Source organism: Canis aureus, chromosome 19 (genome assembly GCF_053574225.1).
Source record: "Canis aureus isolate CA01 chromosome 19, VMU_Caureus_v.1.0, whole genome shotgun sequence".
NCBI lineage: Eukaryota > Metazoa > Chordata > Mammalia > Carnivora > Canidae > Canis > Canis aureus.
In genome coordinates, this window is record NC_135629.1 from 29,988,520 (window position 1) to 30,011,732 (window position 23,213).

Genomic DNA, 23,213 nt, shown 5'->3' on the forward strand with positions numbered 1-23,213 from the left:
GAACAGCTACATGGGACAACGTGGGCAGGGGGTGACAAGAACACAAAATAGTAGGACGCACCCAGTGCCGAGGTGGACAAACCCAGCAGGCCACAGGCCACCTCCCGGAATCACTGCCAACGGGCTTATCCGGCTGTGATTTGTGTCCTGCCAGCGAACCAGGCCAGCACTCCACTGGAGGGCTGCACAGAACTCTTTTAGTTTGCGTCTCAGCAAAGGGTTCCAGTCTTTCTGCTCTGCCCCCTGGCAAGACCTTTAGTATTGTGGGAAGGAGCACAAGGTTACGGTGAAACTGGCACGTTCTGAAGCCAGACTACCTGGGATGGAAATTCTAGCTTCACAGATCCACTGCTCTGTGGCCTTGAGAAAACCGCTTAACTGCTCTGAGCCTCAATCGTTCCTCAACAGAACAGTGATGATTACAGCAGCATCTACCCCGATAGGGTCTGTGCCAGGATGAAATGAGAGTCCATGTGCAGTGCTTAAAACAGTCCCTGGCACAGATGAGCTCAATAACTACTAGTGATTCAGTTCTTACTAAGCATCTTCTTACGTATGTACCAGGGATCCAGTTCAGCAAAGTTGCTAAGGCATAAAGCTGCTAAATGCGTGGCTCATGAGGTAACTGCCCAATTTCAAGACTTACCAGATGGGTAATCATAGTCCAACTACTAAAGCATCAGTAACTCAGCATATATAAACATTATATATATATATATTATACGAAACAGATATATGAGCAACTCTTAAGATCATTGAAAAGATTAAGATATGTGTAAATTATTTAGCAGCCAGTAAGTCCATGGTAAGGATTAGTTGCTATCATTAATATTCATATTATTAAAAAATACTTTCCACAGATTAGATAGAGACCAAACCTTTATGGAAAAGCAAAGAAAAAAAAATCAGGACTCCAGGATATTTCCATTATTAAAAAGGATTCTCTGTGGCCCTCAATCTTCTTCTTATTAAAAAAACAACAATAACAAAGCAATCTTTTACAATATAAAAGGAATGAAGCTGGGGCTGGGTGCCAGAGATCTGTTCTCAGTGGACTACAGAGTTATCCTGGTTCACCAAAGAAATAAAGTTAATCTAAAATGTTCAGCCATGGAAAATACTAACTCCTTGAAGGGAGGGATGAAAATGGAATGAAAAAGCGAGAAACTGAATGAACTCTTTCTGGCCCATTTGGCTCCTTGAATACCAAATCAGAATCCTTTCTGCAGGAGAGGATTACAAGATGAGTGATGTCAGATGCTTCCCAAGCAGGCACCAAGTAGCTGCTCTAAGCTTTTGGGGACCAGAAGGCAGCCAACACCAATGTTAAGTACGCAAGAAGATTTAAGACTATGTTGTTTTCTCTCTCTCTCACTCTCTCTTTTTTTAAGTAGGTTCCACACCCAACGTGGGGCTTGAACTCAAGATCCTCAGATCAAGAGTCAGATGGTTTATCAACTAAGCCAGCCAAGCACTCACAACCTGGGTTTCTGGACTGTCATCTTGAAGACCTGAACAAACTTCAGTGTTTCTCAAATAGCTTCAAAAATTGACCTGCTTGATCTGAAACTCCCTCCTTTGCATGAGAAACCAATGAATGTGCATAGTGATCACATCTAAGAAAAATCATTTAAGTATCTGGATTCACCTATCATTCCACCTCCCCTCCAATTCTCCTGCAAATGTAAAGTGATAATAAACCATGAAACCTTTTCTGCTTTTTCATCAAAGTAATAGAGCCACAATGATCTCACAACCAGCCTAAAAGCAAAAGTAGCCTGGTGGTACTAAGGTGTTATTTCAATTCTCTGCTAGTCACATAACTTTCTAACAACTCCTATGGTAGCTATTCACAATTGCCTTTCTTCCCATTCCTCCTTGTGATGCTTGCTATTTATTTACAGTGGAGAGGGGTACCTGGGTCACTCAGTCCCTTGGGCATCTGCCTTCATCTCAGGTCATGATCCCAGGGTCCTGGGATGGAGCCCAGTCAGGCTTTCTGCTCACCAGGGAGTCTGCTTCTCCCTCTCCCTCTGCCTCTCCCCCTGTGAGTGCTCACTCCCTCATACTTGCTCTTTCTGTCTCATAAATAAATAAATAAATAAAATCTTAATAGTGAAGAGAGAACAATAAAAGCAGAAAAATTAAAATTGAACTGTTTGCCAAATGTGACCACTTAGATGAAGGTAATTGGAGGTATTGAAAAAATCAAATCTCAACCTGGCAATGTGTACTCACTTGATAGGACAGCCCAAATAAGAACTGAACACATCGAAAACCTGAGAGAAGATTTCAGATTTTTCTTTTTTTTTTTTTTAAAGATTTTATTTATTTATTCATGAGAGACACAGAAAGAGAGGCAGAGACACAGGAGAGGGAGAAGCAGGCTCCACGCAAGGAGCCCGATGCGGGACTGGATCCCGGGTCTCCAGGATCACGCCCTGGACTGAAGGCAGCACTAAACCGCTGCCCAGATTTCAGATTTTTCATAGAAAAAAATAACTTGGAAAATTACATGGAAGGAATTAACAAAGACCCTCTGGTGACTGTCTAGGGAAAGACCAACCAAAATGATTAAAGGGACGGAGGATAAATCCCGTGTGGAAAGGTTAAAGGAAGTGGAAGTGTTTAGCCTGAAGAAAAGGCAAGTTAGGAGTAATTTGATTAAAGGCCCTTGTATGTGGAAGATGCTGACCAGCTCTTCTCCAATGTCTAGAGAAGGCCAAAAAGAGGAAATTGTTTTAAATTAAAGCCTTAGAGACGTGAGTTGAATAGAAGGAAGAATTCCTTAACTTTCAGGGTGATTTAAACAAAAATGGCCAGGCTGCTATACATAGCAAGTTAGACCGGAAATTTTCTGGAAGAGCAGCCATCTGTCCTGAAATAGTTTAATCTCTGAGATGCCAGAAAAGGATGGCCTCGGAGACTGTCTCGGCAATCTGACTCTAAGGTTTGTTTATTCTCTTGAAGACTTGCTTCTTTCACAGCTAGCATTTAGTTCTCTAAAAAGTTTATTTCTGATGCTTCAGGAAAGAATTAGTCATATAACTGTAAAAAGAGGCAGGTTCTGAATTTAACACAAAAATGCTTTTGCTTAAATTACTCTTACAGCTTAATGACATGCTATGGCTTAAAAGCTCCGCTGCTTCCTTGTCATTAACTCAACTTGCCCAGAGATTTCCAAGGAAGGATGTGACGGTTCTCGGAGTGAACTGATGACCTGGACGATATTATATTGTCAACTGGATCATAGCTTTGCTTGACAGTCATACAAAAGAGGAAAAGGAGGTCAAGCTTAGCCGACTCATCAAATCTCCTTTGGTATGTTGACAGCATTCACTAAAACCCTGTCATTCCTCTAGGTTGAAAGAAAATCGTCAGTGGCCTCTTTCATTGTACTTAGCATATGTGGCCATTGAGCGGAAACCACCACGATCCCTGAATTGGCAAGGGGAGTCTATGTTGTCACTTTGGCAGGTGAACAGTGACACTATGGGTGGGAAGTCCACTGATAAGTCATTACACAGCTACTGCCAGTTGTCCCTCGATCCTTACCCTTGCCTTGTAACCACACTTGATAAAGGTGAACTTGACTACCACCCGGACCTCCACTTTCTGATTCCAAGGGACACCATTTACAGAGGCTACGATGAGAAGAGTTGTGCAGCATGGCAGGACTCCCTAACCGCAGCTACAGGACAAACTATCAACTCTCCAGATCTGCTTAATGGCAGCACAGCAATCTTCTTAAAATACACACGAGATGCCATCATGAAACCTCTGTTCAAAAACTTTCAGGGGCCTTCAGTTCTAACGGTAGGGCCCGAAGGATCCGGCCTGAGCTTACTTCTCCAACCTCAGAACTCTTACTCTTGCTACCTGGGTTCAAAACCCTGTTTTCAATCCCCACAAGCTAAATGTGTGACCTTGGTCGAAGTATTTGATGTTTCTATGTTTCGGTTTTCTTACTTGTACAATAGAGATAACATTAACATCCACCCCGTGTGGGTTTTCTTACTATTAAATGAGTTGCTATATATAATGTGCCTGGAATAATTCCTGGCACACGGTAGATATTTACTAAGTACTATTATCATTACTATTACTATTCTTATTTTATGAGGAATGTGGTAACTATGACTGTATTATAAGCTTCCAACACCTGTAAGATGTTCTATTTACTGTTCCCTCCTTCCCTCCTCAGAATGTCTATTTATCAAATGCATTCTGTGACAGGTACTTTGTTAGGGAATTTAAAAACATCATTTTGGTTCCTGACGTGTTTTAGTTTATTTTTTTTTTCCAAGATGTTATTCCTTTATTCTTGAGAGATGGAGAGAGAGAGGCAGAGACATAGGGAGAGGGAGAAGCAGGCTCCCTGTGGAGAGCCTGATGTGGGACTCAATCTCAGGATCCTGAGATTACAACCTGAGCCACACTCAACCACTGAGTCACCCAGGTGCCCCTTGTTTTAGTTAAAAAACAATAACATTAAGGTAACGTTATTAACAACACTATTATTACATCATTAATGCTAGCAGCTAATATTTATTAAGCATTTATTATGTGCAAGGTATTGTGATAAGAGTGTTAAGTACTTTTCTTTACTTAATCCTCATAGGAGACTCATAAGATTGGTTGATTATTGTATCATTACCATTATTTTTGACTGAGGAAACTGGGCTTAGAGACTTTACATGACCTGCCTAAGATCACAGAGTAAACAAGAGTTGAGTAATTGGGCCCCCTGGTTGAGCATGCTACTCTTGGTTTTATCTTGGGTCATGATCTTGGGATTGTGGAATTGAGCCCCCCATTGGGCTCTAAGTTCAGTGTGGAGTCTCCTTGGGATCTCCCTCTCCCTCTGCCACTCCCCCTGCCCCTGCTCTCGTACATGTGCACACGAGTATGCTCTCTCTCCCAAAAAAAAAAAAGAAAAAAAAAAAAGAGCTGAAGCGAGGATTAGAAACCTAGTCTCAAAAAAAAAAAAAAAAAAAAAAAAAAAAAAGGAAACCTAGTCTCTATGACTCTGTCATGGCCTCAGCCACTTCACATCATATGCATAATAGGTCTGCAGCATTATTCGCAGAAAGAGAAACACTGCAATGGAGTTACTCAATGTGGTAACAGAAGTCCCTAAAGAGTTCCTTCTAGCTGACTCTGAAAGACCACTCATGCAGGGCACCCACTACTGGCAACATAAATCTATTTGTACTTTTCTGCACTCTGGACAGAAACATTTTCTGGCTCAACACAGGGGGAATTAAGACCCATGAACAAGATGGCAGGCACAAGGAGGGAAAGCTATGTGCCACACAAAGCCCATGCTTTTATTCACTTTTCTTTTCCAGAGGCAAGTAATAAACACACTTGGATTTATCTTTACTTTAACATAACTAATGAAGTCTTTATCATTTAGTAAAAATAAATTAAAGTTTTTATTTCTATAATGTAAAATTGACTTTTTAACTTTTGAAGTGAGCATGTAAAACATTTCTTTCTTTTATCCCTGCTTGGGGAGTTGTAATTGCATTTTAACTGGTGCTGTTTCAAGAACAATTTTAACCTTGAATTGCAAATGTGTTGGCTGGAAGTGTATATAAATCATTTCAACTTAGTTTTTATTATAAAAATATTACAGAGAATAATTAGTTTTTAATCTGTCGGTTCAAATCAAAGGAAAGTTGAAATCTATTCATGCTACTCGTGTGCAGCAAGAGCTCTCATCCACGAGATGTGGGGAAGGCACCATCATGGCTGAAGGAGAAAAATGAGAGAAAATCAAAAGTAATATAATTATGAACCATTAAAAGGCTGATGTGCACAATATGTCATAAGATAGGTATATAATGGCCATTAAACAAAGCCAGCGTCCATTATAAACATAATAATAAACTCTGGGATAAGCATTAAGAACTGAAATGTCACACCTAAGGTCACAGAGACACTTCAGATTCACCACACATTTGAGGGGTGACAGGGCAGGTCCTGCTTCGTTGCCTCATTATTAAACAAGACCAAAGTGATGGAATATTAAATTGCCAATAGCCTGGAGCATCCAAAGTTTTACTTATTGAACCATGGCTGTAAAAATAAAATCCAAGAATAGCTAGCTAACCACAAGGATGTGTCTCTCCTGTAGCGATAGACAGTTTTGCATGAAGACAATTATAGAAAGGCCTTCTACAGAAAGAAATGAATTTAATCATAATTACCAAAGAAAGCTATCTGTTGGGATTAATAATGACATCTTCCCCCAACCATTTAAAAAACCCTCTCTATCCACGTGTACTGCGCATTACGTGGTGTTAGAACAGAAACTTTCTGAATTATGGGATTCATTAGTTGTTGTGGCCTTGAGACAAACTTGAGGGCTGAGATAGCCACGAGCCAAAGGTAGCTGTTATACCAGAAATGTGGTGAGCCCCCTATGTTGAAATGATAATAATTTGGATATACTGGGTTGAATAAAATATAATATTACAATGAGTCTCACCTGTTTCTCTTTATGTTTTTTAATGTGGCTAACTAGAAAACTTTAAATCATGTATATGCCTTCTGTTTTATTTCTATTGGAGAGTGCTGCCCTGGAGCCTGGGTGATCATTTGTTTATTTATTCTAAAAGATGACTTTTAAAAATTTGAGAGAGAGACAGAGTACAGAAGGAGAATGAGAGGGAAAAGCAGACTCCCCTCTGAGCAAGGAGCAGGGAGCCCAAGACCCTGAGATCACGACTTGAGCTGAGGATAGATGCTTAACCAACTGAGCCATCCAGGCACCCCTGGTGATCATTTAATAAGAGCAACAAAAAAACTCCAATCTAATGTCCTGGGCTCACCCTGTGGTGCCAGGCACTAGTCTAGGCATGCCACACACATTCCATCATTTAATTTTTATAATGACTCCAAGAAGTGGGTGTATTATTATCATCATCCCCATTTTACAGATGAAAACTGAGGCACAGAGAGTAAGCAGTGGAGCAGCATCTGGCTGAAAAATAGAGCCAGGAATGAAACCCAGGCAGGTTGGCTCCAAACAGAACATGGTTTTAATTCAAAAGAGTTTCTCTGCTCTTTATGATAGAGATAATATTGGTTTAAAAAAATGTATTGCAAATAAAGCTTTCCTAACCACTCCAGCTTATTGTTAGAAAAAAAATTAAATATCCCAAAGCAAACAAACTAGACATCTTCATATTTATTTACTGCTTTTTTTGATAGAGCCTCTAAGAAGCACTTCAACAAAATTCATACTAGGAAAAATTATAGGCAGTATCATATTTTAAACTACAGCAAGCAAACAGTCCTAGAAAGGGAAGGTTGGGATCGTTTCCAATGGCCAACACACCATCATTTGAGAACCACTGTTCTAGGAAAACAAACAAACAAACAAAAAAAAACACATCCCTATACTGGATTCAGATCACCAGGTTCTCTGATTGATCATGAACATAACACAGGCACCATTTCAACATGCTAGTCTTGCTCCTTTGACTTCATAAACCAGTACTGAGAGTGCCAACATTTTGTTTGGATGATAAAGTCACAACATGATGTTTACCTACTACTTACAGTAGATGTTTAGTGGAACCAACCCCTTAAGCCACACTGACTGCTGGCCAACCAAGCCAACACAGGATTCCATTAGCGATACTGTATTTAGATTGATATTACCACATGAGCAGGCGTCAGAGCTCACTGGCTACCATAGGGCTGGTTTGAATGTCCAGGGAGACTCACGAAAGATGCAAAATAAGTAGTTGTTCATATCTGGAAGGCTTCAAAGAAATTCACATCATTCAAGTTCTCATACAAGTGCTAACCACTCCATTTTACGGTGAACACATTCTTGTTTTCTTTTTTTTTTTTTTTTTTCACATTCTTGTTTTCACTCTTATAGGCACCTCCATTGTGTAAGACAAAAGAGAACAGAGGAAACAGTCTTTGCAGAAAGAGAAGGATGGGGAACTAGGAATGTTTTCTTTCTAACAGAAGCAGACATGGAATTCCGTCTACTTGCTTTTCCACACTGGCTGTCTGCCTCTCTGAAATGAACATTCTGTGCTAACTTCCAAAAGAATGTTGGCAGGGTCAGGGTGGGAAGGTCTGAAGTGATAATACTTGGATGGCTAATGGTTTCCCTTCCAAGTGCTGACACCACTGTGACCTCCATGCAGCGTGCCAACCAAGGATCCCGTTTAGCCACATGAAAATGAGCTGTTTTTCCTCTCTTGGGGGAAGGGGTGAGGAAGAGAGAGAAAGAGAGAGAGAGGAATAGGTGACACTGTGTCTGATAAAAGTATTGTCTAAGGATGGTTTATAGTAAAGAAACTGGGAAGCCAATATGACTAATTTATTTCTCCACTATTTCCTTGCAAACTACCTATAGATAAATCATATATTGGAAGTTACAGAGAAAAACTCCTCTACTGCTTCTGAGTGTGTGAGTGCTAGGATTATAAATAGATGTTAACCAAGCAGTTTCTAAGATGCCCAGTTACCAAATGTCAAAATACTTCTAATTGACAAACACTTGACAAGACATCCAAGCCTACAACTCTGCCTTTTGTTTGGACTCACAAAATATCTGAAATTCTAATAAAACCCAGTACTAAACAATTACTGCTCTTTGCCTCTCCCCATCACGGAGTGTCCTGCAAAAGGAGTGGTCAGAATTGCATTTCTTAGCTTCATTATCTCAAGCCTTTGTATCTTTTAAGACAAAAGCATCTATCTTAATGGACAAAAAGCAACCCTTTTCAAAGTCCCCTGCCCCAACCCTGGGGATATAAATATTTGGACTGCAATTTTACTTTATTTTCATAAAACAATGCTGGCTTCACCATTAGGAAGAAACTTCGTTTCCTATTTCATGATCTGCTTAATGCTGGCAGATCCTGTGCAGCAAATTGCTAGCACTTCTTTTGTCATCAGAGAATTAAAGCAAAAAAAAAAAAAGCTATCTCAAAGTAGAATGTCTGCCAACAGCAGTAAAGTCAATAAGTCCCTAACTTTGTTAGGGACAAGGTGTCTCTCCTGCACATAGCTTCTAAACCTGCTCCATTTACCCCCAGAGGGCAGCACTGGATGTTTTAGGAAGCTGCCTGGTGCCTCGGCTGGTTTATTTAAGGATGGACCCATGACCCAAGGATAGCCAAACGTTGGCAGACCAACATCTGTTCAGATCTACCTTCTTGAATACTTGAAATAGGACCCTCACTATGGTCAGTTGGTAGCTGGCCCTTGAGTTGAAAGGTCAACTGGTACTAGAGAACCATATTTGGCCAGGTAACCAAAAGAAAACAAACTAGGTGGGCACCTGAGTGCCTCAGAGGTTGAGCATCTATCTGCCTGGTATTGAGTCCCACATTAGGCTCCCCGAGGGGAGCCTGCTTCTCCTTCTGCCTAGGTCTCTGCCTCTCTCTCATTCTCTCTCTCTGTGTCTCTCATGAATAAATAAATAAAATCTTTTAAAAAGAAAAGAAAAAAACAAACTAGGCATAAGAAGGGATGAGAATTTTGTAGAAGTACACAATCAATAAGCAGTGGCAGAAACTCCAAGATTTAAGCGCCTGCATGGCCCCTGATGGACAGAGAGGGCTTTGCTTCCTAGTTGCAGTCCTCTCCGTCCCAGGATGCCTCGACTATTGTTTCCTTAAAATACTCCCCTTACTTGAGCTACTTTAAGTGGGTTTCTCTTTCTTAAATCCAAAACAGACCTGACTGGGACACCATCCAACCCTACTTCCCCCACTCCCTATTCTGTACTCTCTGCCTTTATTAGGGAAATCTTTGGACTATTCCCCATCTTAGCCAGATCCCTAATCTTGTGGCCTGTGTCTTCAGTTATATCACTGATACTACCTCATAATTCTACAACATCCCTTATTCCTATCTGTCACACTCTGGGAAGGCATTTCTATGAGCAGCTCTGATAAGAACTTTCCATTTTTGGATAGTCCTGCTTAATGGCTCAAATCCCCTTTCTTATAATCCTACTCTGGATTTAGTTGCTGGCTCTATTTTCTGAAATTTTTCTTTTTAAAGATTTTTTTTTATTTATTCATGAGAGACACACAGAGAGAGAGGCAGACATAGGCAGAGGGAGAAGCAGGCTCTATGCAGGGAGTCCGATGTGGGACTCGATCCCGGGACTCTGGGATCATGCCCTGAGCTGAAGGCAGATGCTCAACTGCTGAGCCACCCAGGCATCCCTATTTTCTGAAATTATGGAGAAGAAACATACTCCTTTTCTACTTCAGTGCATGCTGCATTACACTGACTAATATATCCCCTCTAGGAAGTTTCTCCTTCTATCTATTATCTCTCATGAGGTTATTTCAAGGCTCCCCACCCCTTCCTACTGCCCCCTGCCCAGTGGCTCCTCTTCCTCTGACACAGACCCCAACCCCATTTCCATTTTACCAATTTCTAAATCCACCATCCTGGGAAACCAGCCCAGGACACACTCAGAAGTAATTTAGTATAATGGTCAGTCACATGGATTTTAGAATCAGACAAACCTGGGCTTTGTTTCTAGCCTCAACATTCATTAGCCATGAATTCTTGGATATATTACCCAATCTCTCTAGGCCGTGTCCTTATGTGCACCATCTCAGAGCAAAAGCCATTTCTCAATGCTGTTTGACCAGTAAGATGGCCATATGTAAGGGCTTATTCACTCTTTCATTTCATCATGTATACAAATCTCTCCCTTTAATGAACTTTGGTAGATTTGGTAGTTCAGAACATCATCTTTGGGATCAGACACTATGGCTGTGTGGTCCTGGGCAAGTTAGCTCATTTCTGTACCTCTTCTCTATAAAATGGGGAAACAGAGTACTGTTGTTCTTGAGGATTAAATGAGTGAACACATATATAGAGTTTAGAAGATTTTCTGGCACAAGCTGTCATCATCGAGGACAGCTATTCTCACCTCAAGATCGAATACTTACCTAATACCTGATTTTATAGTTGCAGTTCTCCTCAGCCAGTTAATTTGTGGTGGAGACACCATGTTCTATATGTTATAATTCTTGGGTTCAAAAACATGTTTGTTGGAAAGAAAGAAGGAATCAATGGGAAGCAGAGGATCAAAAAATAAAAAATAAAAAAGCACCTCTACTGGTATACTGTAGTAATGTTAAATGGTTAAGTCAACACAAAACAAGGGAACATAGAGGTCCCATTTGCGGCTGAACATCTACCTGATGGTAAGAGATGGGGACAGGCTTCCGGAAGACGATCCACTCCACAATTTCGCTACATGGTGGTGTGGTCAGAGAACCTGTGTATCGGTAATAGCTGCCCAGGGACGCAGGCAGGAGGTCCCGGAGGACGAAAGGATCCAGAAAGGTCTCTTTCTCTGTTTGGAGAAAGAAAGAAAAGAAAGGCACAATGATAAGTCATATTATGCTGCAGACGTAGAGTCAAAACCCCCAGCATGCTGGTGCCACATCACAAGCCTTATGTTTGTTTACATCCTGAGAAGCACTAGCATTTGGTGGTGGGAGGGCCACAGCAAACAAAGCAATGCTTCCCAGGGTGTGTTCTGAGGCACCACGATGCACTGTATTTCAAGAAAAACGGGTTCCATGAAGAGCAAAGCTGGGAAACCTGACGTCCCTCCCTCTCCCCACAGGAAACAGGCAAAACACTAGCACAGACAAGTCTCTGAGAAGTTCTGCAGAAAAAAAATGGACTTGATCTTATGTACCTACCCCTTCTCAATCTTGCTTCGCCACTGAATGCTTCCCCATCTGATACTTAGGAATTAACAGTCAGTGGCATAAATTCTGGAACACCCACGAGAGATTCAACATGAAAACTGTAAGCCAAGGGTAAAGTTCAACTCCAAAGTTGGATACATCTCATGATGGTTTCCCCCAACACCTATCCAAATCTGGGTGAACCCTACCCAATATCTAACCCTGAGCTTCTAAAATGGGGCCCTGAAAATAGGCTTCTTCTTTTTACAAAAGCAGAGGGGTCTTTCTTTAAGTAGAAGAAATGATTATTTCACTTAAGACTTAAAAATGATACAATAACTCTATGAGAAAAAAAAAAAAAAGATGTGTAAGGGGTTAGTGCCAAGGTCACACAGCTCCTCAGTGGCAAAGCTGGGATATGAGTTCAGGCACTGTGACATCAGAGCTTGCACAGACAGCTCTGATGCAGTTAATGAAGATGCTAACGTTAACTCAGTGAATACTGAGAGGTAGGGGCAAAAGAGGAGAAGAGCATTTGGGGCTGTGGGAACATCGTGTGCCAAGGTCCTGCGGCAGGAATAAACAGTGCAATAGAGTTTAGGGCACTGTTTTATAGTTCTAATCAGGCTCAGTAGATCATTCAGCTTCTCTCCCAAATTGGAGAAAGCTCTACTCTCCCTCTGGGTCTCCAAAGTTCTAGCCCTGAATGAATTTAAGTCTGGGATTCCTTTTTTTAAAATCCATTTTTGGGATATAATAAGGCTATTATAGTCCTGATAATGGTTTGCTTTAGCTCCTTGATAGCTTCCACTATGGGGCCAAGGACATTCTTGGGGGGACCTCAGGGCTCCAAGTTACTTCCTGGACACATCTGTGTCTACAGGAATAGTCTTTCCAGGATCCCACCATCTCCATCCTCCTCTTTTTTTTTTTTTTCCTCTTTTTAAAAAGGTTTTATTTACTTATTCATGAGACGCAGAGAGAGAGGCAGAGACACAGGCAGAGAGAAAAGCAGGCTCCCTGCATGGAGCCTGATGTGTGATTTGATCCCAGGACCCTGAGGTCATGACCTGAGCCAAAGGCAGATACTCAACCACTGAGGCACCCAGGTGCCCACTTCCTCCTCTTTCATGCAAAATGACTGTACAGGTCTTTGGGCAGATATGTATCCACAGACTGGAGAGATCTCTGTAAACTGGGTGATAATGCAAAAACCCCAACAGAAATCAACTCTTTTAAAACAAACAGGCAATTTAGTTTTGGTAGAAATTAATTCAATAAAACTTAACATTTATTTAGTTTCATTACTATATGCCAGACACTATTTTAAGTGTTTACATGTTGCAAACATTTAAGCAGTACTTATTGTACATGCCAGGCCTTGTTCTTAGAGCTTTATAAAGATTAATTTATTTAATTCTTAAAATAGCCCCATGAAGTTGTCCTATTATTATCACCAATTTACAGACCTGGAATGTACAAACAGGTAGTTGGGTTTAGAATCCAGGCTTTCTTTATTTTTAACCATCACTATATGCTTTCAATTTACACCACTATGGAGTATTTACTCTTAATACTCCAATTTTACGATGTGGAAATCAAGGCATAGAGAGTTTAAATGACTAAGCCAAAGGTCAGTAGGGATTGGGGAAGGAGACACAGTTATTCAAGAAGCTCAGATTCCCATACAGATTTTCAATTCTGTTTTTTAAAGGAAAAATTAAATATTAACTAATAAATGCAAAAGTCTTCAAATTACAGGGTTCTATAACCAAAATGACAAAAGCGGGTTTTGTCTGGATAAAAGGCCAGAAATCACCGAATTGCCCCTCCGCCCACTGGCAAGTGTGGGTTTTAATTTAAACCTGGTTACCAGCAACCTAATGATGGGGTAAATCTCTGCAAGCGTGCTTGGCTGCGACTGGATTGGCTGGGAGCAGGAAAAATTTTGGCCTTTGCTTGCTGCTTCTGTGTTTCCTGAGCTATGTAAACAACCAACACGAGGCCCCAAGCAATAGAGGGAGCATAGGGCCTGGCATCAGAAACCACAAAATCACCCTCTTCTTTTTCCCTCATGTTGTAGGTGAACTTGGCGTCCCACCACAGCACGCGAATCTGCCTTAAGATCAAGGGCTCCAGAATGAATGACCAAGAAAATCTTTAAGAGTTCCCTTAGAAGCCTGATCCAATATTAGGGCTGCAGTTGAGCACACTGTAGGCAGACCGGTAGTGACAAGACCATACCCACAAGCCTGCACTAGCAAAGCCCCCACCTAGAGCAACCACTCGAGGAAGAGCCCCCGGCTTTAAGGAATGTAAACACCTGCCCCACCAATCTGAGGTGACTGGATTTCACAGGGCATATTGTTTCAGCAGGATCAAGACTCCCATATAAGTTCTTGTACGGGCATATGGTTTTGGCAGGGACTGATGGAAATTGAAGGTGTGACCGCTGCCACAAACACAGAAGAATCTTTTTGGTCCTTGACTAACCCAAGGGCTTCAGAGGTAGGTTCTGGCTTTAAGTGATTATCAGGTGCAATCAGAAGGTGGCAGGGAGGGTAGATACAGTGAGAGGGACAGAGAAGGAGGCTTTGCTGTTTGTTGATCCTGCCATAGTCACCACCATTGGGTTGGGATTCTGAGACCTGGGAGGGGCTTAGACCACCCTAGTTCAGTTCCTTGGAGAGCCAAGGAACCCTTTATTCAAACAAAACCTTACAGAGGAGGAGGCCAACTCAAACAGCTCAAATGCAGCCCCACCGTGGTTAAAGCTGAGCTAGGAACCTAGGAACACTTTGGAAACCACCAATTTAGTCCAATTCTTTAATTTTACTGCTGGGAAAATGGAAGACTACAGGGGAGGTCAAAAACTTGAGAACACAGAAACTCAGACGGGATCCTTTCTTCAAAGAATCTACTTAGGATCTGGAACAGTAAGCCTAGGAGCAGGAGCTGAAAGCTGAAATCCAATCACTGTCTTCATCAGCATTTCTCTGTCCCTATGGAAGCTGGGGAAGACAGCAGATTTTAAACTCCCAGGGTCCAAATCCCAACTCCACCTGTAAGTTTTGTGATCTTAGTTACTGAAGCTTCCTAGGCTGTTGAGAGCCTGAAACATAATAAGCATCTCATAAATGATACATATTATTCTTACTCTAATCCTTATTACTTGTATTACTATCATTATTTTTATTTTTCTAAACTGTCAAGCCCTAGCCCCTTACACCTTAAAAACCATACACTTCTTTTAATACTTGCATATGTGTCTTTCTTGTTTTTCCTTTTATTTTTTTAAGCCTTCATTACTAGTGCCTTAAAAGTGCATCATGTCTGACATATTCTCCAGGTTAAAATTTCTTTGCCAAAGTTCTAGTGAGAGCTTTGGAACCAACTAATATTTAACAGCTGTGTGACTATAGGGAACAGTCTTAAGCTCTCTGAGCTACTTCCCTTATCTGTAAAATGGGAATTCTGAGAGTATTTACCCCTCAGGAAGGCTGTGAAAATTAAGCAAGCTCATAAATGTAAGGGGCTTAGCACAGTGCCTTGGGAGCCCTGATTTATCAAGGCAAGCACTTGGCTGAGAGCAGACCAGCTCACTTTGTGTTTTAAGCCAGGGATTGGCAAATGTTTTCTGTAAAGTGCCAGATAGTAAATATTTTAGGTTTTGCAGGCCAAGAGGCAAAATCAAAGATGTTATAGGAATACTTACGTTAACAAACGCATTTCCACAACCTTATTAAAGATATTCAAAATGCAAATAACAACTGAGGGTAATTTAAAATATATACATCTACCATGAGAAGAACAGAATTCTTTTTTAGGGGAATAACATTTCACTTAATTAGTGTTTGAATGTAAAAACCATTCTTAGGGCAAAGGTCATTAAACAAGAGTCACTGAAATGGATTTAGCTATCAGGCCACATTCTCCCCAACTTTTTTTTTTTTTTTTTTTAAAGATTTATTTATTTATTTTAGGAAAAAGAGTATGAACAAGCAGGGAGAGGGGCAGAAGCAGAAAGACAATCCTGAAGCAGACCCTGCTGAGCGGGGCTCCATCCCAGGACCCTGAGATCATGACCTGGGCTAAAATAAAGAGTCGACCACTTAACCTTAAAGCTGAGTCACACACACGTCCCTTCCTTGTTTTTTAAAGCAATTGTTTGGCAGGATGTGTGTGTGTGGGAAGGTGTGCAAGTGTTAGAAAGTTACCATGAGGAGTGCCTGGGAGGCTCAGTTGGTTATGCATCTGCCTTTGATGCAGGTCCTAATCCCTGAGTAGAGCTCCCTGCTCAGTGGGGAGTCTCCTTCTCCCTCTCCTTCTGCTGCTCCCCCTGCTTGTGCTCTCTCTGTCTCTGTCTCTCTCTCTCAAATAAATAAATAAAACATCTTAAAAAAAGAAAAAAAGAAAGTCATCATGATAGCTAGAGCTAGAAGATGGGGGCAATGATTACTTCTTTTGTGAACATACATTACAGAATTAACTCTTGAGCTGTTTTCTTTACTCCTTGAGTTTTCTAGCTCAAACTAAATATCAATTTGTACTCATCTTTCTGAAAATTCCATTTCCTGCTCAGTCCCATAGGCAGTATACCACTGACAAATGGGGTGCTCATAACATTTAGTTGTAAGTTAGAAATAATTTTAGAGACAGTAGCCCTCTACTTCTAGCATTGGCCACAAAGCCCACATAAGCCACAGGGTGCTGAACAGGCTAGACTCAAGATGGGGATTTCCTGAGTGCAGCCACTGGAAAGAGGGAAGAAAGCACTTTTCAGGTGAAAACCTAAACTCTTCCATTAAGAAAATCTTAATAAAAAAAAAAGAAAATCTTAATAAATGTAGGTATTATAAAGTAGAGGGAAGTGCTAGAGCCAGGTCCCTGGCTCTAGCCAGGATTTGAATCCTAACTGGTCTATTTAAAGGTCTCACCTAAGACAAATTGTTTAACCTCTCCTGTAACTGTATTCTCGTCTGCAAAATGGGATTACAATAGTGTCAAGCTCCTAAGTAGGTTAGATGAATAAATGAGTACTAAGTAGGTTACCATTAGTTAAGGGCTTAGGAGAGTGTCTGGCACAGGATAAGTACATTTAAGTGCTTGTTAAATGGCTCTTGTTTTAAAAGGGCAGTTTGACTCTAAACCATCCTGATCAGGGCATGCTGCTTCCAACTTTTATCCAAATTAGTAATTTGAATTCAAAACATTCCTATCCCAGCCACTTACCTAGTTGAGAAAAATATTTGAAACACTCTATTTATACCTTCATTCATTCCATTAAACCATAATAAGCAGGTTCTGTGCATTACCAGATAAAGGAATTGAAAGGGAATGAATCTCATATTCCACTTTCAAGGATCCCAGCGCTGTATGCAGACAATATTATATTTTAATAATTAATTGTTCATCAAAGAAAAAGATGAAGAACAGGGATGCTAAATTCAAAGTTATTCAAATTGCAAAAATGAATAATGTATGACTTTTATATTAAATACACACTGTATTAAGTAGTCTACATTTCACCCAACTCTGTCTTTCATTTTAAAGCATTTTGCACGACAATATGAATAATCAGTTAGGGGAGGTTTATTTAGAAAGAGAAATACCTTATTTGAATGCAAACGGAGTATATCCGAAGATGATTAAATTTTTCTTATCAATTAGGAAATTTTGTATGAGGGCTTTAAAGTCATGGTCAACCATTAAACCCAGCGCGGCCCAGTTATCCTTGCAGTTTCCTTTCAACATTAAATTATATCTGGCTCAATTCTGTTCAATTCCTTATTTCTGATAGCAGTGCCAGGAGGCAATCTTTAATTAAAGAAAATTTGAAAGATTCAAACATGCATAATTGGATTAAAAATGTGATCATTAAAACATTAGATGATAATCATCTGATTGATTGCATTTTTCAGTGTGTTAATAACCTAATATTTTCAATGCTTTGGTTATATAGGAAGAAAGAAAGCCCTTTATAAGGTATGATGAACAATCAAAATATAGACGAGACCTATGCAGGAATCAGGAATCATGGAATCATACTGAAAACACACACAAGCACACATGCCCCAGTGAACAAAGTATTACATTGGAGGGTATATGGGGCAGAATGTGGTGGCCTCCAGGGGAAGAATATCTTTGCCACCCCTCAAACAAGCAGTCAACCAATTTTAGGGAAATATGTAAGATAAACAAATAAAAGAAAGCCCAAGCTTCTGTTTTTAGCATGATTGTTTAGTTCTTCAGGATGCCCCAAAACTTCTTATAAGGAAAAGCTATTAAGTTTTCCTTAACCACTTAAAAGCATTGTGGTAGGAATGGTCTTCCGCTCTGTGTTGGGGAGGGTAGGGAGAGCGTGACATTGGAAAAAACTGGGTCATAGGTCACTCTAAATGAGGGAAGAAGATTCATAACAGCGCTGCTCAAAGTTCATGTCCATGCACATCACCTAGATAGAGAGCTTGTTAAAATGTAGATTCTGATCCAGGAAGTCTGGGGTGGGGCTGAGAGTCTGCATTTTTAATAATGCTGAGCATATTCGAGTGGCCAGTTTCTGTGGGGACTGTATAAATGGGCCCCCACGCTGCAGCCTCATCCACTGCTACTTCCTGACTCTTAGGTATAGCCACTCCACACTGCTCTCTTTGCCATCATCACATTACCCGGGGGCCTTTGCACTGGCTCTTTGCTCTGCCTGAAACATTTCTTCACTGACATATTCATGGCTGGTTTTAGACCAAATGCCTTTTAGCTGCTAACAAGTTAGTCATATTTGAATGACACATTTCTCAATGAGGGCTCCCCTGACTACTATTTTGAAAATGGCAATTTGAAGAGCAGCCTCATTAAGAAGGAAGCATCTGATTAAAAACCTGAAGGCAGAAATGAGCTATGCGGCAACCTCGAGAGAACATTACAGGCAAAAAGAAAGCTAGTGCAAAGGGATTCCGCTTGGTGTGTGGCTGGAGTAAAGTGAGCAGGAGGGAAGGTAGAAGACAAAGTCAAGAGTCCAAAATCTGATGGGCTCTGGGAAGAAAAAAAAAAAAAATCAGCTGCTGGTTAAAGTACAATCTAGAATTTGGCTGAAAATTGTGAAGATGCCAAAACACTAGAATGTAAAGTCAGCAGCTCAGGGTTAAGTCTGTCTGGATGGGCCATGAATGGGCTGTATGATCTGGGAAGAGCTTTGGGTGTGATGAGCCTCAGACCGAAGGGCTTGCTGATCACAAGAACAGAAAATGGAAGTCATGATGGAAATAAAGGGCCTAAGGGCCAGAATCCAGGGGATTTAAGAGTGAGGCTTCTAGAAGCCATCACGGAGGTCAGAAAGCATTAGATTATAATTAAGATGGAGGCAAAAGCCTCCCAGAGTAACCAAGGAATTAATTTTATGATCTAAACACAAGCAATGTGGTGGCCCTGGGTGGCTTAGTCGGGTAAGCATCCAACTCTTCATTTTGGCTAGGTCATGATGTCAGGGCTGTGAAATCAAGCCCTACATCAGGCTGCATGCTAGGTGTGGAGACTGCTTGATATTCTCTCTCCCCTCTCTCCCTCTATGCCTCATCCCCTGCAACTCTGCTCATGCTCGCTCTCTCTCTAAAAATACATACATTCATACAAGCAACAAGACCTGTTCTATAGAACTGGATGTTGGCTATCAGGAAGGAATGGGAAAGATGGACCAGTGGAGTTGGGTGTGACCCATGTTCAAGGTATAGCTATTTTCAAGGTTTCATGACAAATGATTTTAAGGAATAAGCCTAATGTTACAATGAGGGGATCCTGGGGAATCCCCCCAAGAATCACAAAGAACTGCAGGGTTCCTAAGAGTTATAGAGGACGTTTGTTCCCTTTCATTTTACAAATAAGGAAAATGAAGTCCAAAGAAAAAAAATGACTGAATCAAGATTGTGCAATGAGGTGGGAGTGAATCTGGGTCTCAGATGCCCAGCACTGGGCTCTTTCTACTACCCCAATCTGGGTCCCAGGGCTCTGAGTGCCTCACTTGCCCTAATGTAAACATGATAGGGTGAGGAATTCTCAATGAAGACCAAGAACTCTTCTGGCTTTTACAAACAAATCTAACTTTGACACTGCCCAGCTCAAATCTTCCATTGGCTTTACTTCATTTGTTATTTTTGTCTTTTCCTTTTTTAAATATCTTTTTAAAAAAATATTTTATTTACTTATTCATGAGAGACACAGACAGAGGCAGAGACATAGGCAGAGGGAAAAGTAGGGTCCATGCAGGGAGCCCGATGTGGGACTCGATCCCAGGACCCCAGGATCACACCCTGAGCTGAAGGTAGATGCTCAACCACTGAACCACCTAGGAGTCCCTTTTAATATCTTTTATTTATTTTCCTTAGTAATTTCAACACCCAGCAGGGGGTTTGAACTGACGATCCCGAGATCAAGAATGGTATGTTCCTCTGACTGAACCAGCCAGGCACTCCTGCATATCTTTTTGAATTAGTATTTTCATTTTCTTTTCTTTTCTTTTTTAAATTTAAATTCAGTTTGCCAACAGCTAGTATAACACCCAGCGTTCATCACATCATGTGCCCTTCTTGGTGCACATCACTCTATCCACCCCCCAACCACCTCCCCTTCCGCAACACTTTGTTTGTTCCCCAGAGTCAGGAGTCTCTCATGGTTTGTCTTCCAGACTCCTCACCATGGCCATGGGGCCCTACATGATCTGTTTACCTCTGCAGCCCTTCTGCTCTCACCCTTGCTGACCACCCACCTGTCTCATCACCTTCCTGTTCCCTCTGCCTAGAATGTTCTTCCCCATCACCACTCCATACAGGAGATTCCTTTTCACCCTGCTGGGCTCAGTTCAAATGTCATCTCCTGGGGATCCCTGGGTGGCTTGGCAGTTTAGCGCCTGCCTTCGGCCCAGGGCATGATCCTGGAGTCCTGGGATCGAGTCCCACGTTGGGCTCCCTGCATGGAGCCTGCTTCTGCCTCTGCTTGTGTCTCTGCCTCTCTCTCTCTCTGTGTGTCTCTCATGAATAAATAATTAAATAAATCTTAAAAAAAAAAAAGTCATCTCCTGAGAGCCCATCCTGAACAGCCCATCTTCTATGTCCCTGCTGCCATTAATTCTATCACATTTACTTCATTTCCTTCCCAGTGTATGTTTATTTGTTTACTGTCTATCTCCCTCAAGAGTTTGGCAAAAACCTTGCCTTTCTCATTTACCCCATACACCCAGCAACTAAAACACGGCCTAGAACATAGTAGGTTCCTAATAGTTATGTTAAAATAGAATGAAGGAACAAACAAGCATGGTAGTTGAGGTATTTTAAGTAACCAATAAATCCTAGATTTTGGGGCAGCCCAGGTAGCTCAGCAGTTTAGCACCGCCTTCAGCCTAGGGCCTGATCCTGGAGACCCGGGATCGAGTCCCACGTCGGGTTCCCTGCATGGAGCCTGCTTCTCCCTCTGCCTGTGTCTCTGCCTCTCTCTCTGTGTGTGTGTGTGTGTCTCATGAATAAATAAACAAAATCTTTAAAAAAAGTCCTAAGTATTGTATTTCTTTCACATCTAAGTCTCTAATGATTATAAGATGCATCATTATTTCAAATGCCACTACTAAAAGCAACACATTGCTAGTTAGACAATGATGTGATTTCAAATGTAAGATGCATCCTGACTTTAGAATTGTTAAAATATGAAATGTAAAAAACTGCAACTATGTGTGATGATGGATATTAACTAGATTTGGTGTTGGGAACATTTCACGATATATACATATATCATACCATTATGTTGTATACCTGAAACTAACATAGTGTCATGTTACAAATATATGACAAAAATATATGAAGAAATGAGAGTCACAGAATGATGACACAGGATACCGAGGTGACGTTTTCAATAAGATTCACACTAAAGAACCCCATCATATTTATGAGTCTACCAGAAGCTAGGTCAGGGCCCATTTTCTGTGACCACAGTGAAGAGCACTCATAGGACCAGGCAGCAGCACCGACTCCCAACTGTTCGTCTGCCTAGGTTCTCTAACTCAGTTAAACCTTCAATGACCTGAACCCCAAGAATGCATTCCGCATGGGATGTCCTGCACATCACCTCTTTTTACCAGTGCACATTTATGGCGTGTGAACTCAGGGTTAGTCAGGCACTGCTCCAGTTTTTCCCTAAATGAGGCTTTTCAACCTTGTGAGGTAGGTATCAACATCCTGATGAGGGCTGCTAACTTGCCCACAGTCACAGCTCTATAGACTTTTGGTGTCAGTATAGGCTGTGTAATTGGTTAATAGCGGTCTCTTAAGGTTAGCAGGCTGGAGGCTCTGTTACCACAAGACCGTAGCTCCTGACTATACTCCCAGTACACAACACAGTGTCTTAAAGACTAGGTCCTTCATACATGGCTGAAAAAAATTGATCAAACTAAGTCACTGAGTAACTGAAGTCAAAAGTCGCCATGGGGGCAAATCTAGCCTAGTAACCTGTTTTTGTAAATTAAGTTTTATTGGAACACAGCCACAGCTATTTGTATACATATTATCTATGCCTGCTTCTAGGTTACAACTGCACAATTTAGTTGCTGCAGCAGAGAATATATGACCAACCATGCCTAAAATATTTGCTATTGATCCCTTTACAGAGAAAGCTTGCTGACCTCATTCCTATACGACGAGTAAGACATTTAAAAGCAATGGCAAAAATGGGATGGCAACAAGCCATTCCATTTGAGAATGAATGGGGCAAACTACATGGGGTTGTAGAGATATGGACCTTATTTCTGCTTCTGAAATATTCTCGACCAGTGGGTAGAGATTTAAAATCCTACTCCCTGGCTTTTCCTACAGGCACAGTCCAGAGAAAATCTGAGAGGCCCATATAATGAGATGAATAGCTAGTGTTATTTCAGGTTCTGAGTAAAGGCAGCTTGATTAGGAAAGAGCCTATCATGATTAAACAGATTCTTCTAAGCACCCAGAGAGGCACTACAAGGTCATGGAACAGCCACACCACCCTGGTTCAAAAACATCTAGGCTCTTTGAGTTTACTGGTACTCTCAGTTGGTCAAATGTGGCATCTTGATTTAACAGTTGACATTTGAATGAAACATACGTTGTCATTAATATTCCAGAGAAACACAAAGAGCAGAGACTTGTCGACAATTAAGGAAATGAACATGACAGTTACATTATACAGATTCATATAGTGACAAAAACCCAGATTGTCACTGAACAATTCCACTGCTTGCCTCTCTCCCTTACACAGTGGCCATAACTGACAGGGTATGTACCTTCTATTAACCTCCTTCTGATGCTCAATCAATGACCTAATTCACAGAGGAGAAACTGAGGCTCACAAAAATGAAGTGGATTTTGTCAATATTCAGGAAGTTAGTCCGTGCTGGAAGCAGAAACTGGCCCAGAAGAGCTGGCAAGAGAATGGATTTCATAATCTAACATAACTGGGTTCAAATTACTGTCTCACTCTATGAGCTGGGACAAA

General features: G+C 41.1%; 1 protein-coding gene across 4 annotated transcripts in view; it reads right to left on the bottom strand.

The window, feature by feature from the left end:
* PTPRG (protein tyrosine phosphatase receptor type G) overlaps window positions 1-23,213 on the bottom strand; it is a 704,516-nt gene that overhangs the window by 133,089 nt on the left and 548,214 nt on the right. For all 4 annotated transcript variants that reach the window (XM_077858250.1, XM_077858249.1, XM_077858251.1 and 1 more), the window contains one exon: window positions 11,208-11,365. In XM_077858250.1, the coding sequence (XP_077714376.1) occupies window positions 11,208-11,365 (158 nt within the window). The remainder of the gene's footprint in view (window positions 1-11,207; window positions 11,366-23,213) is intronic.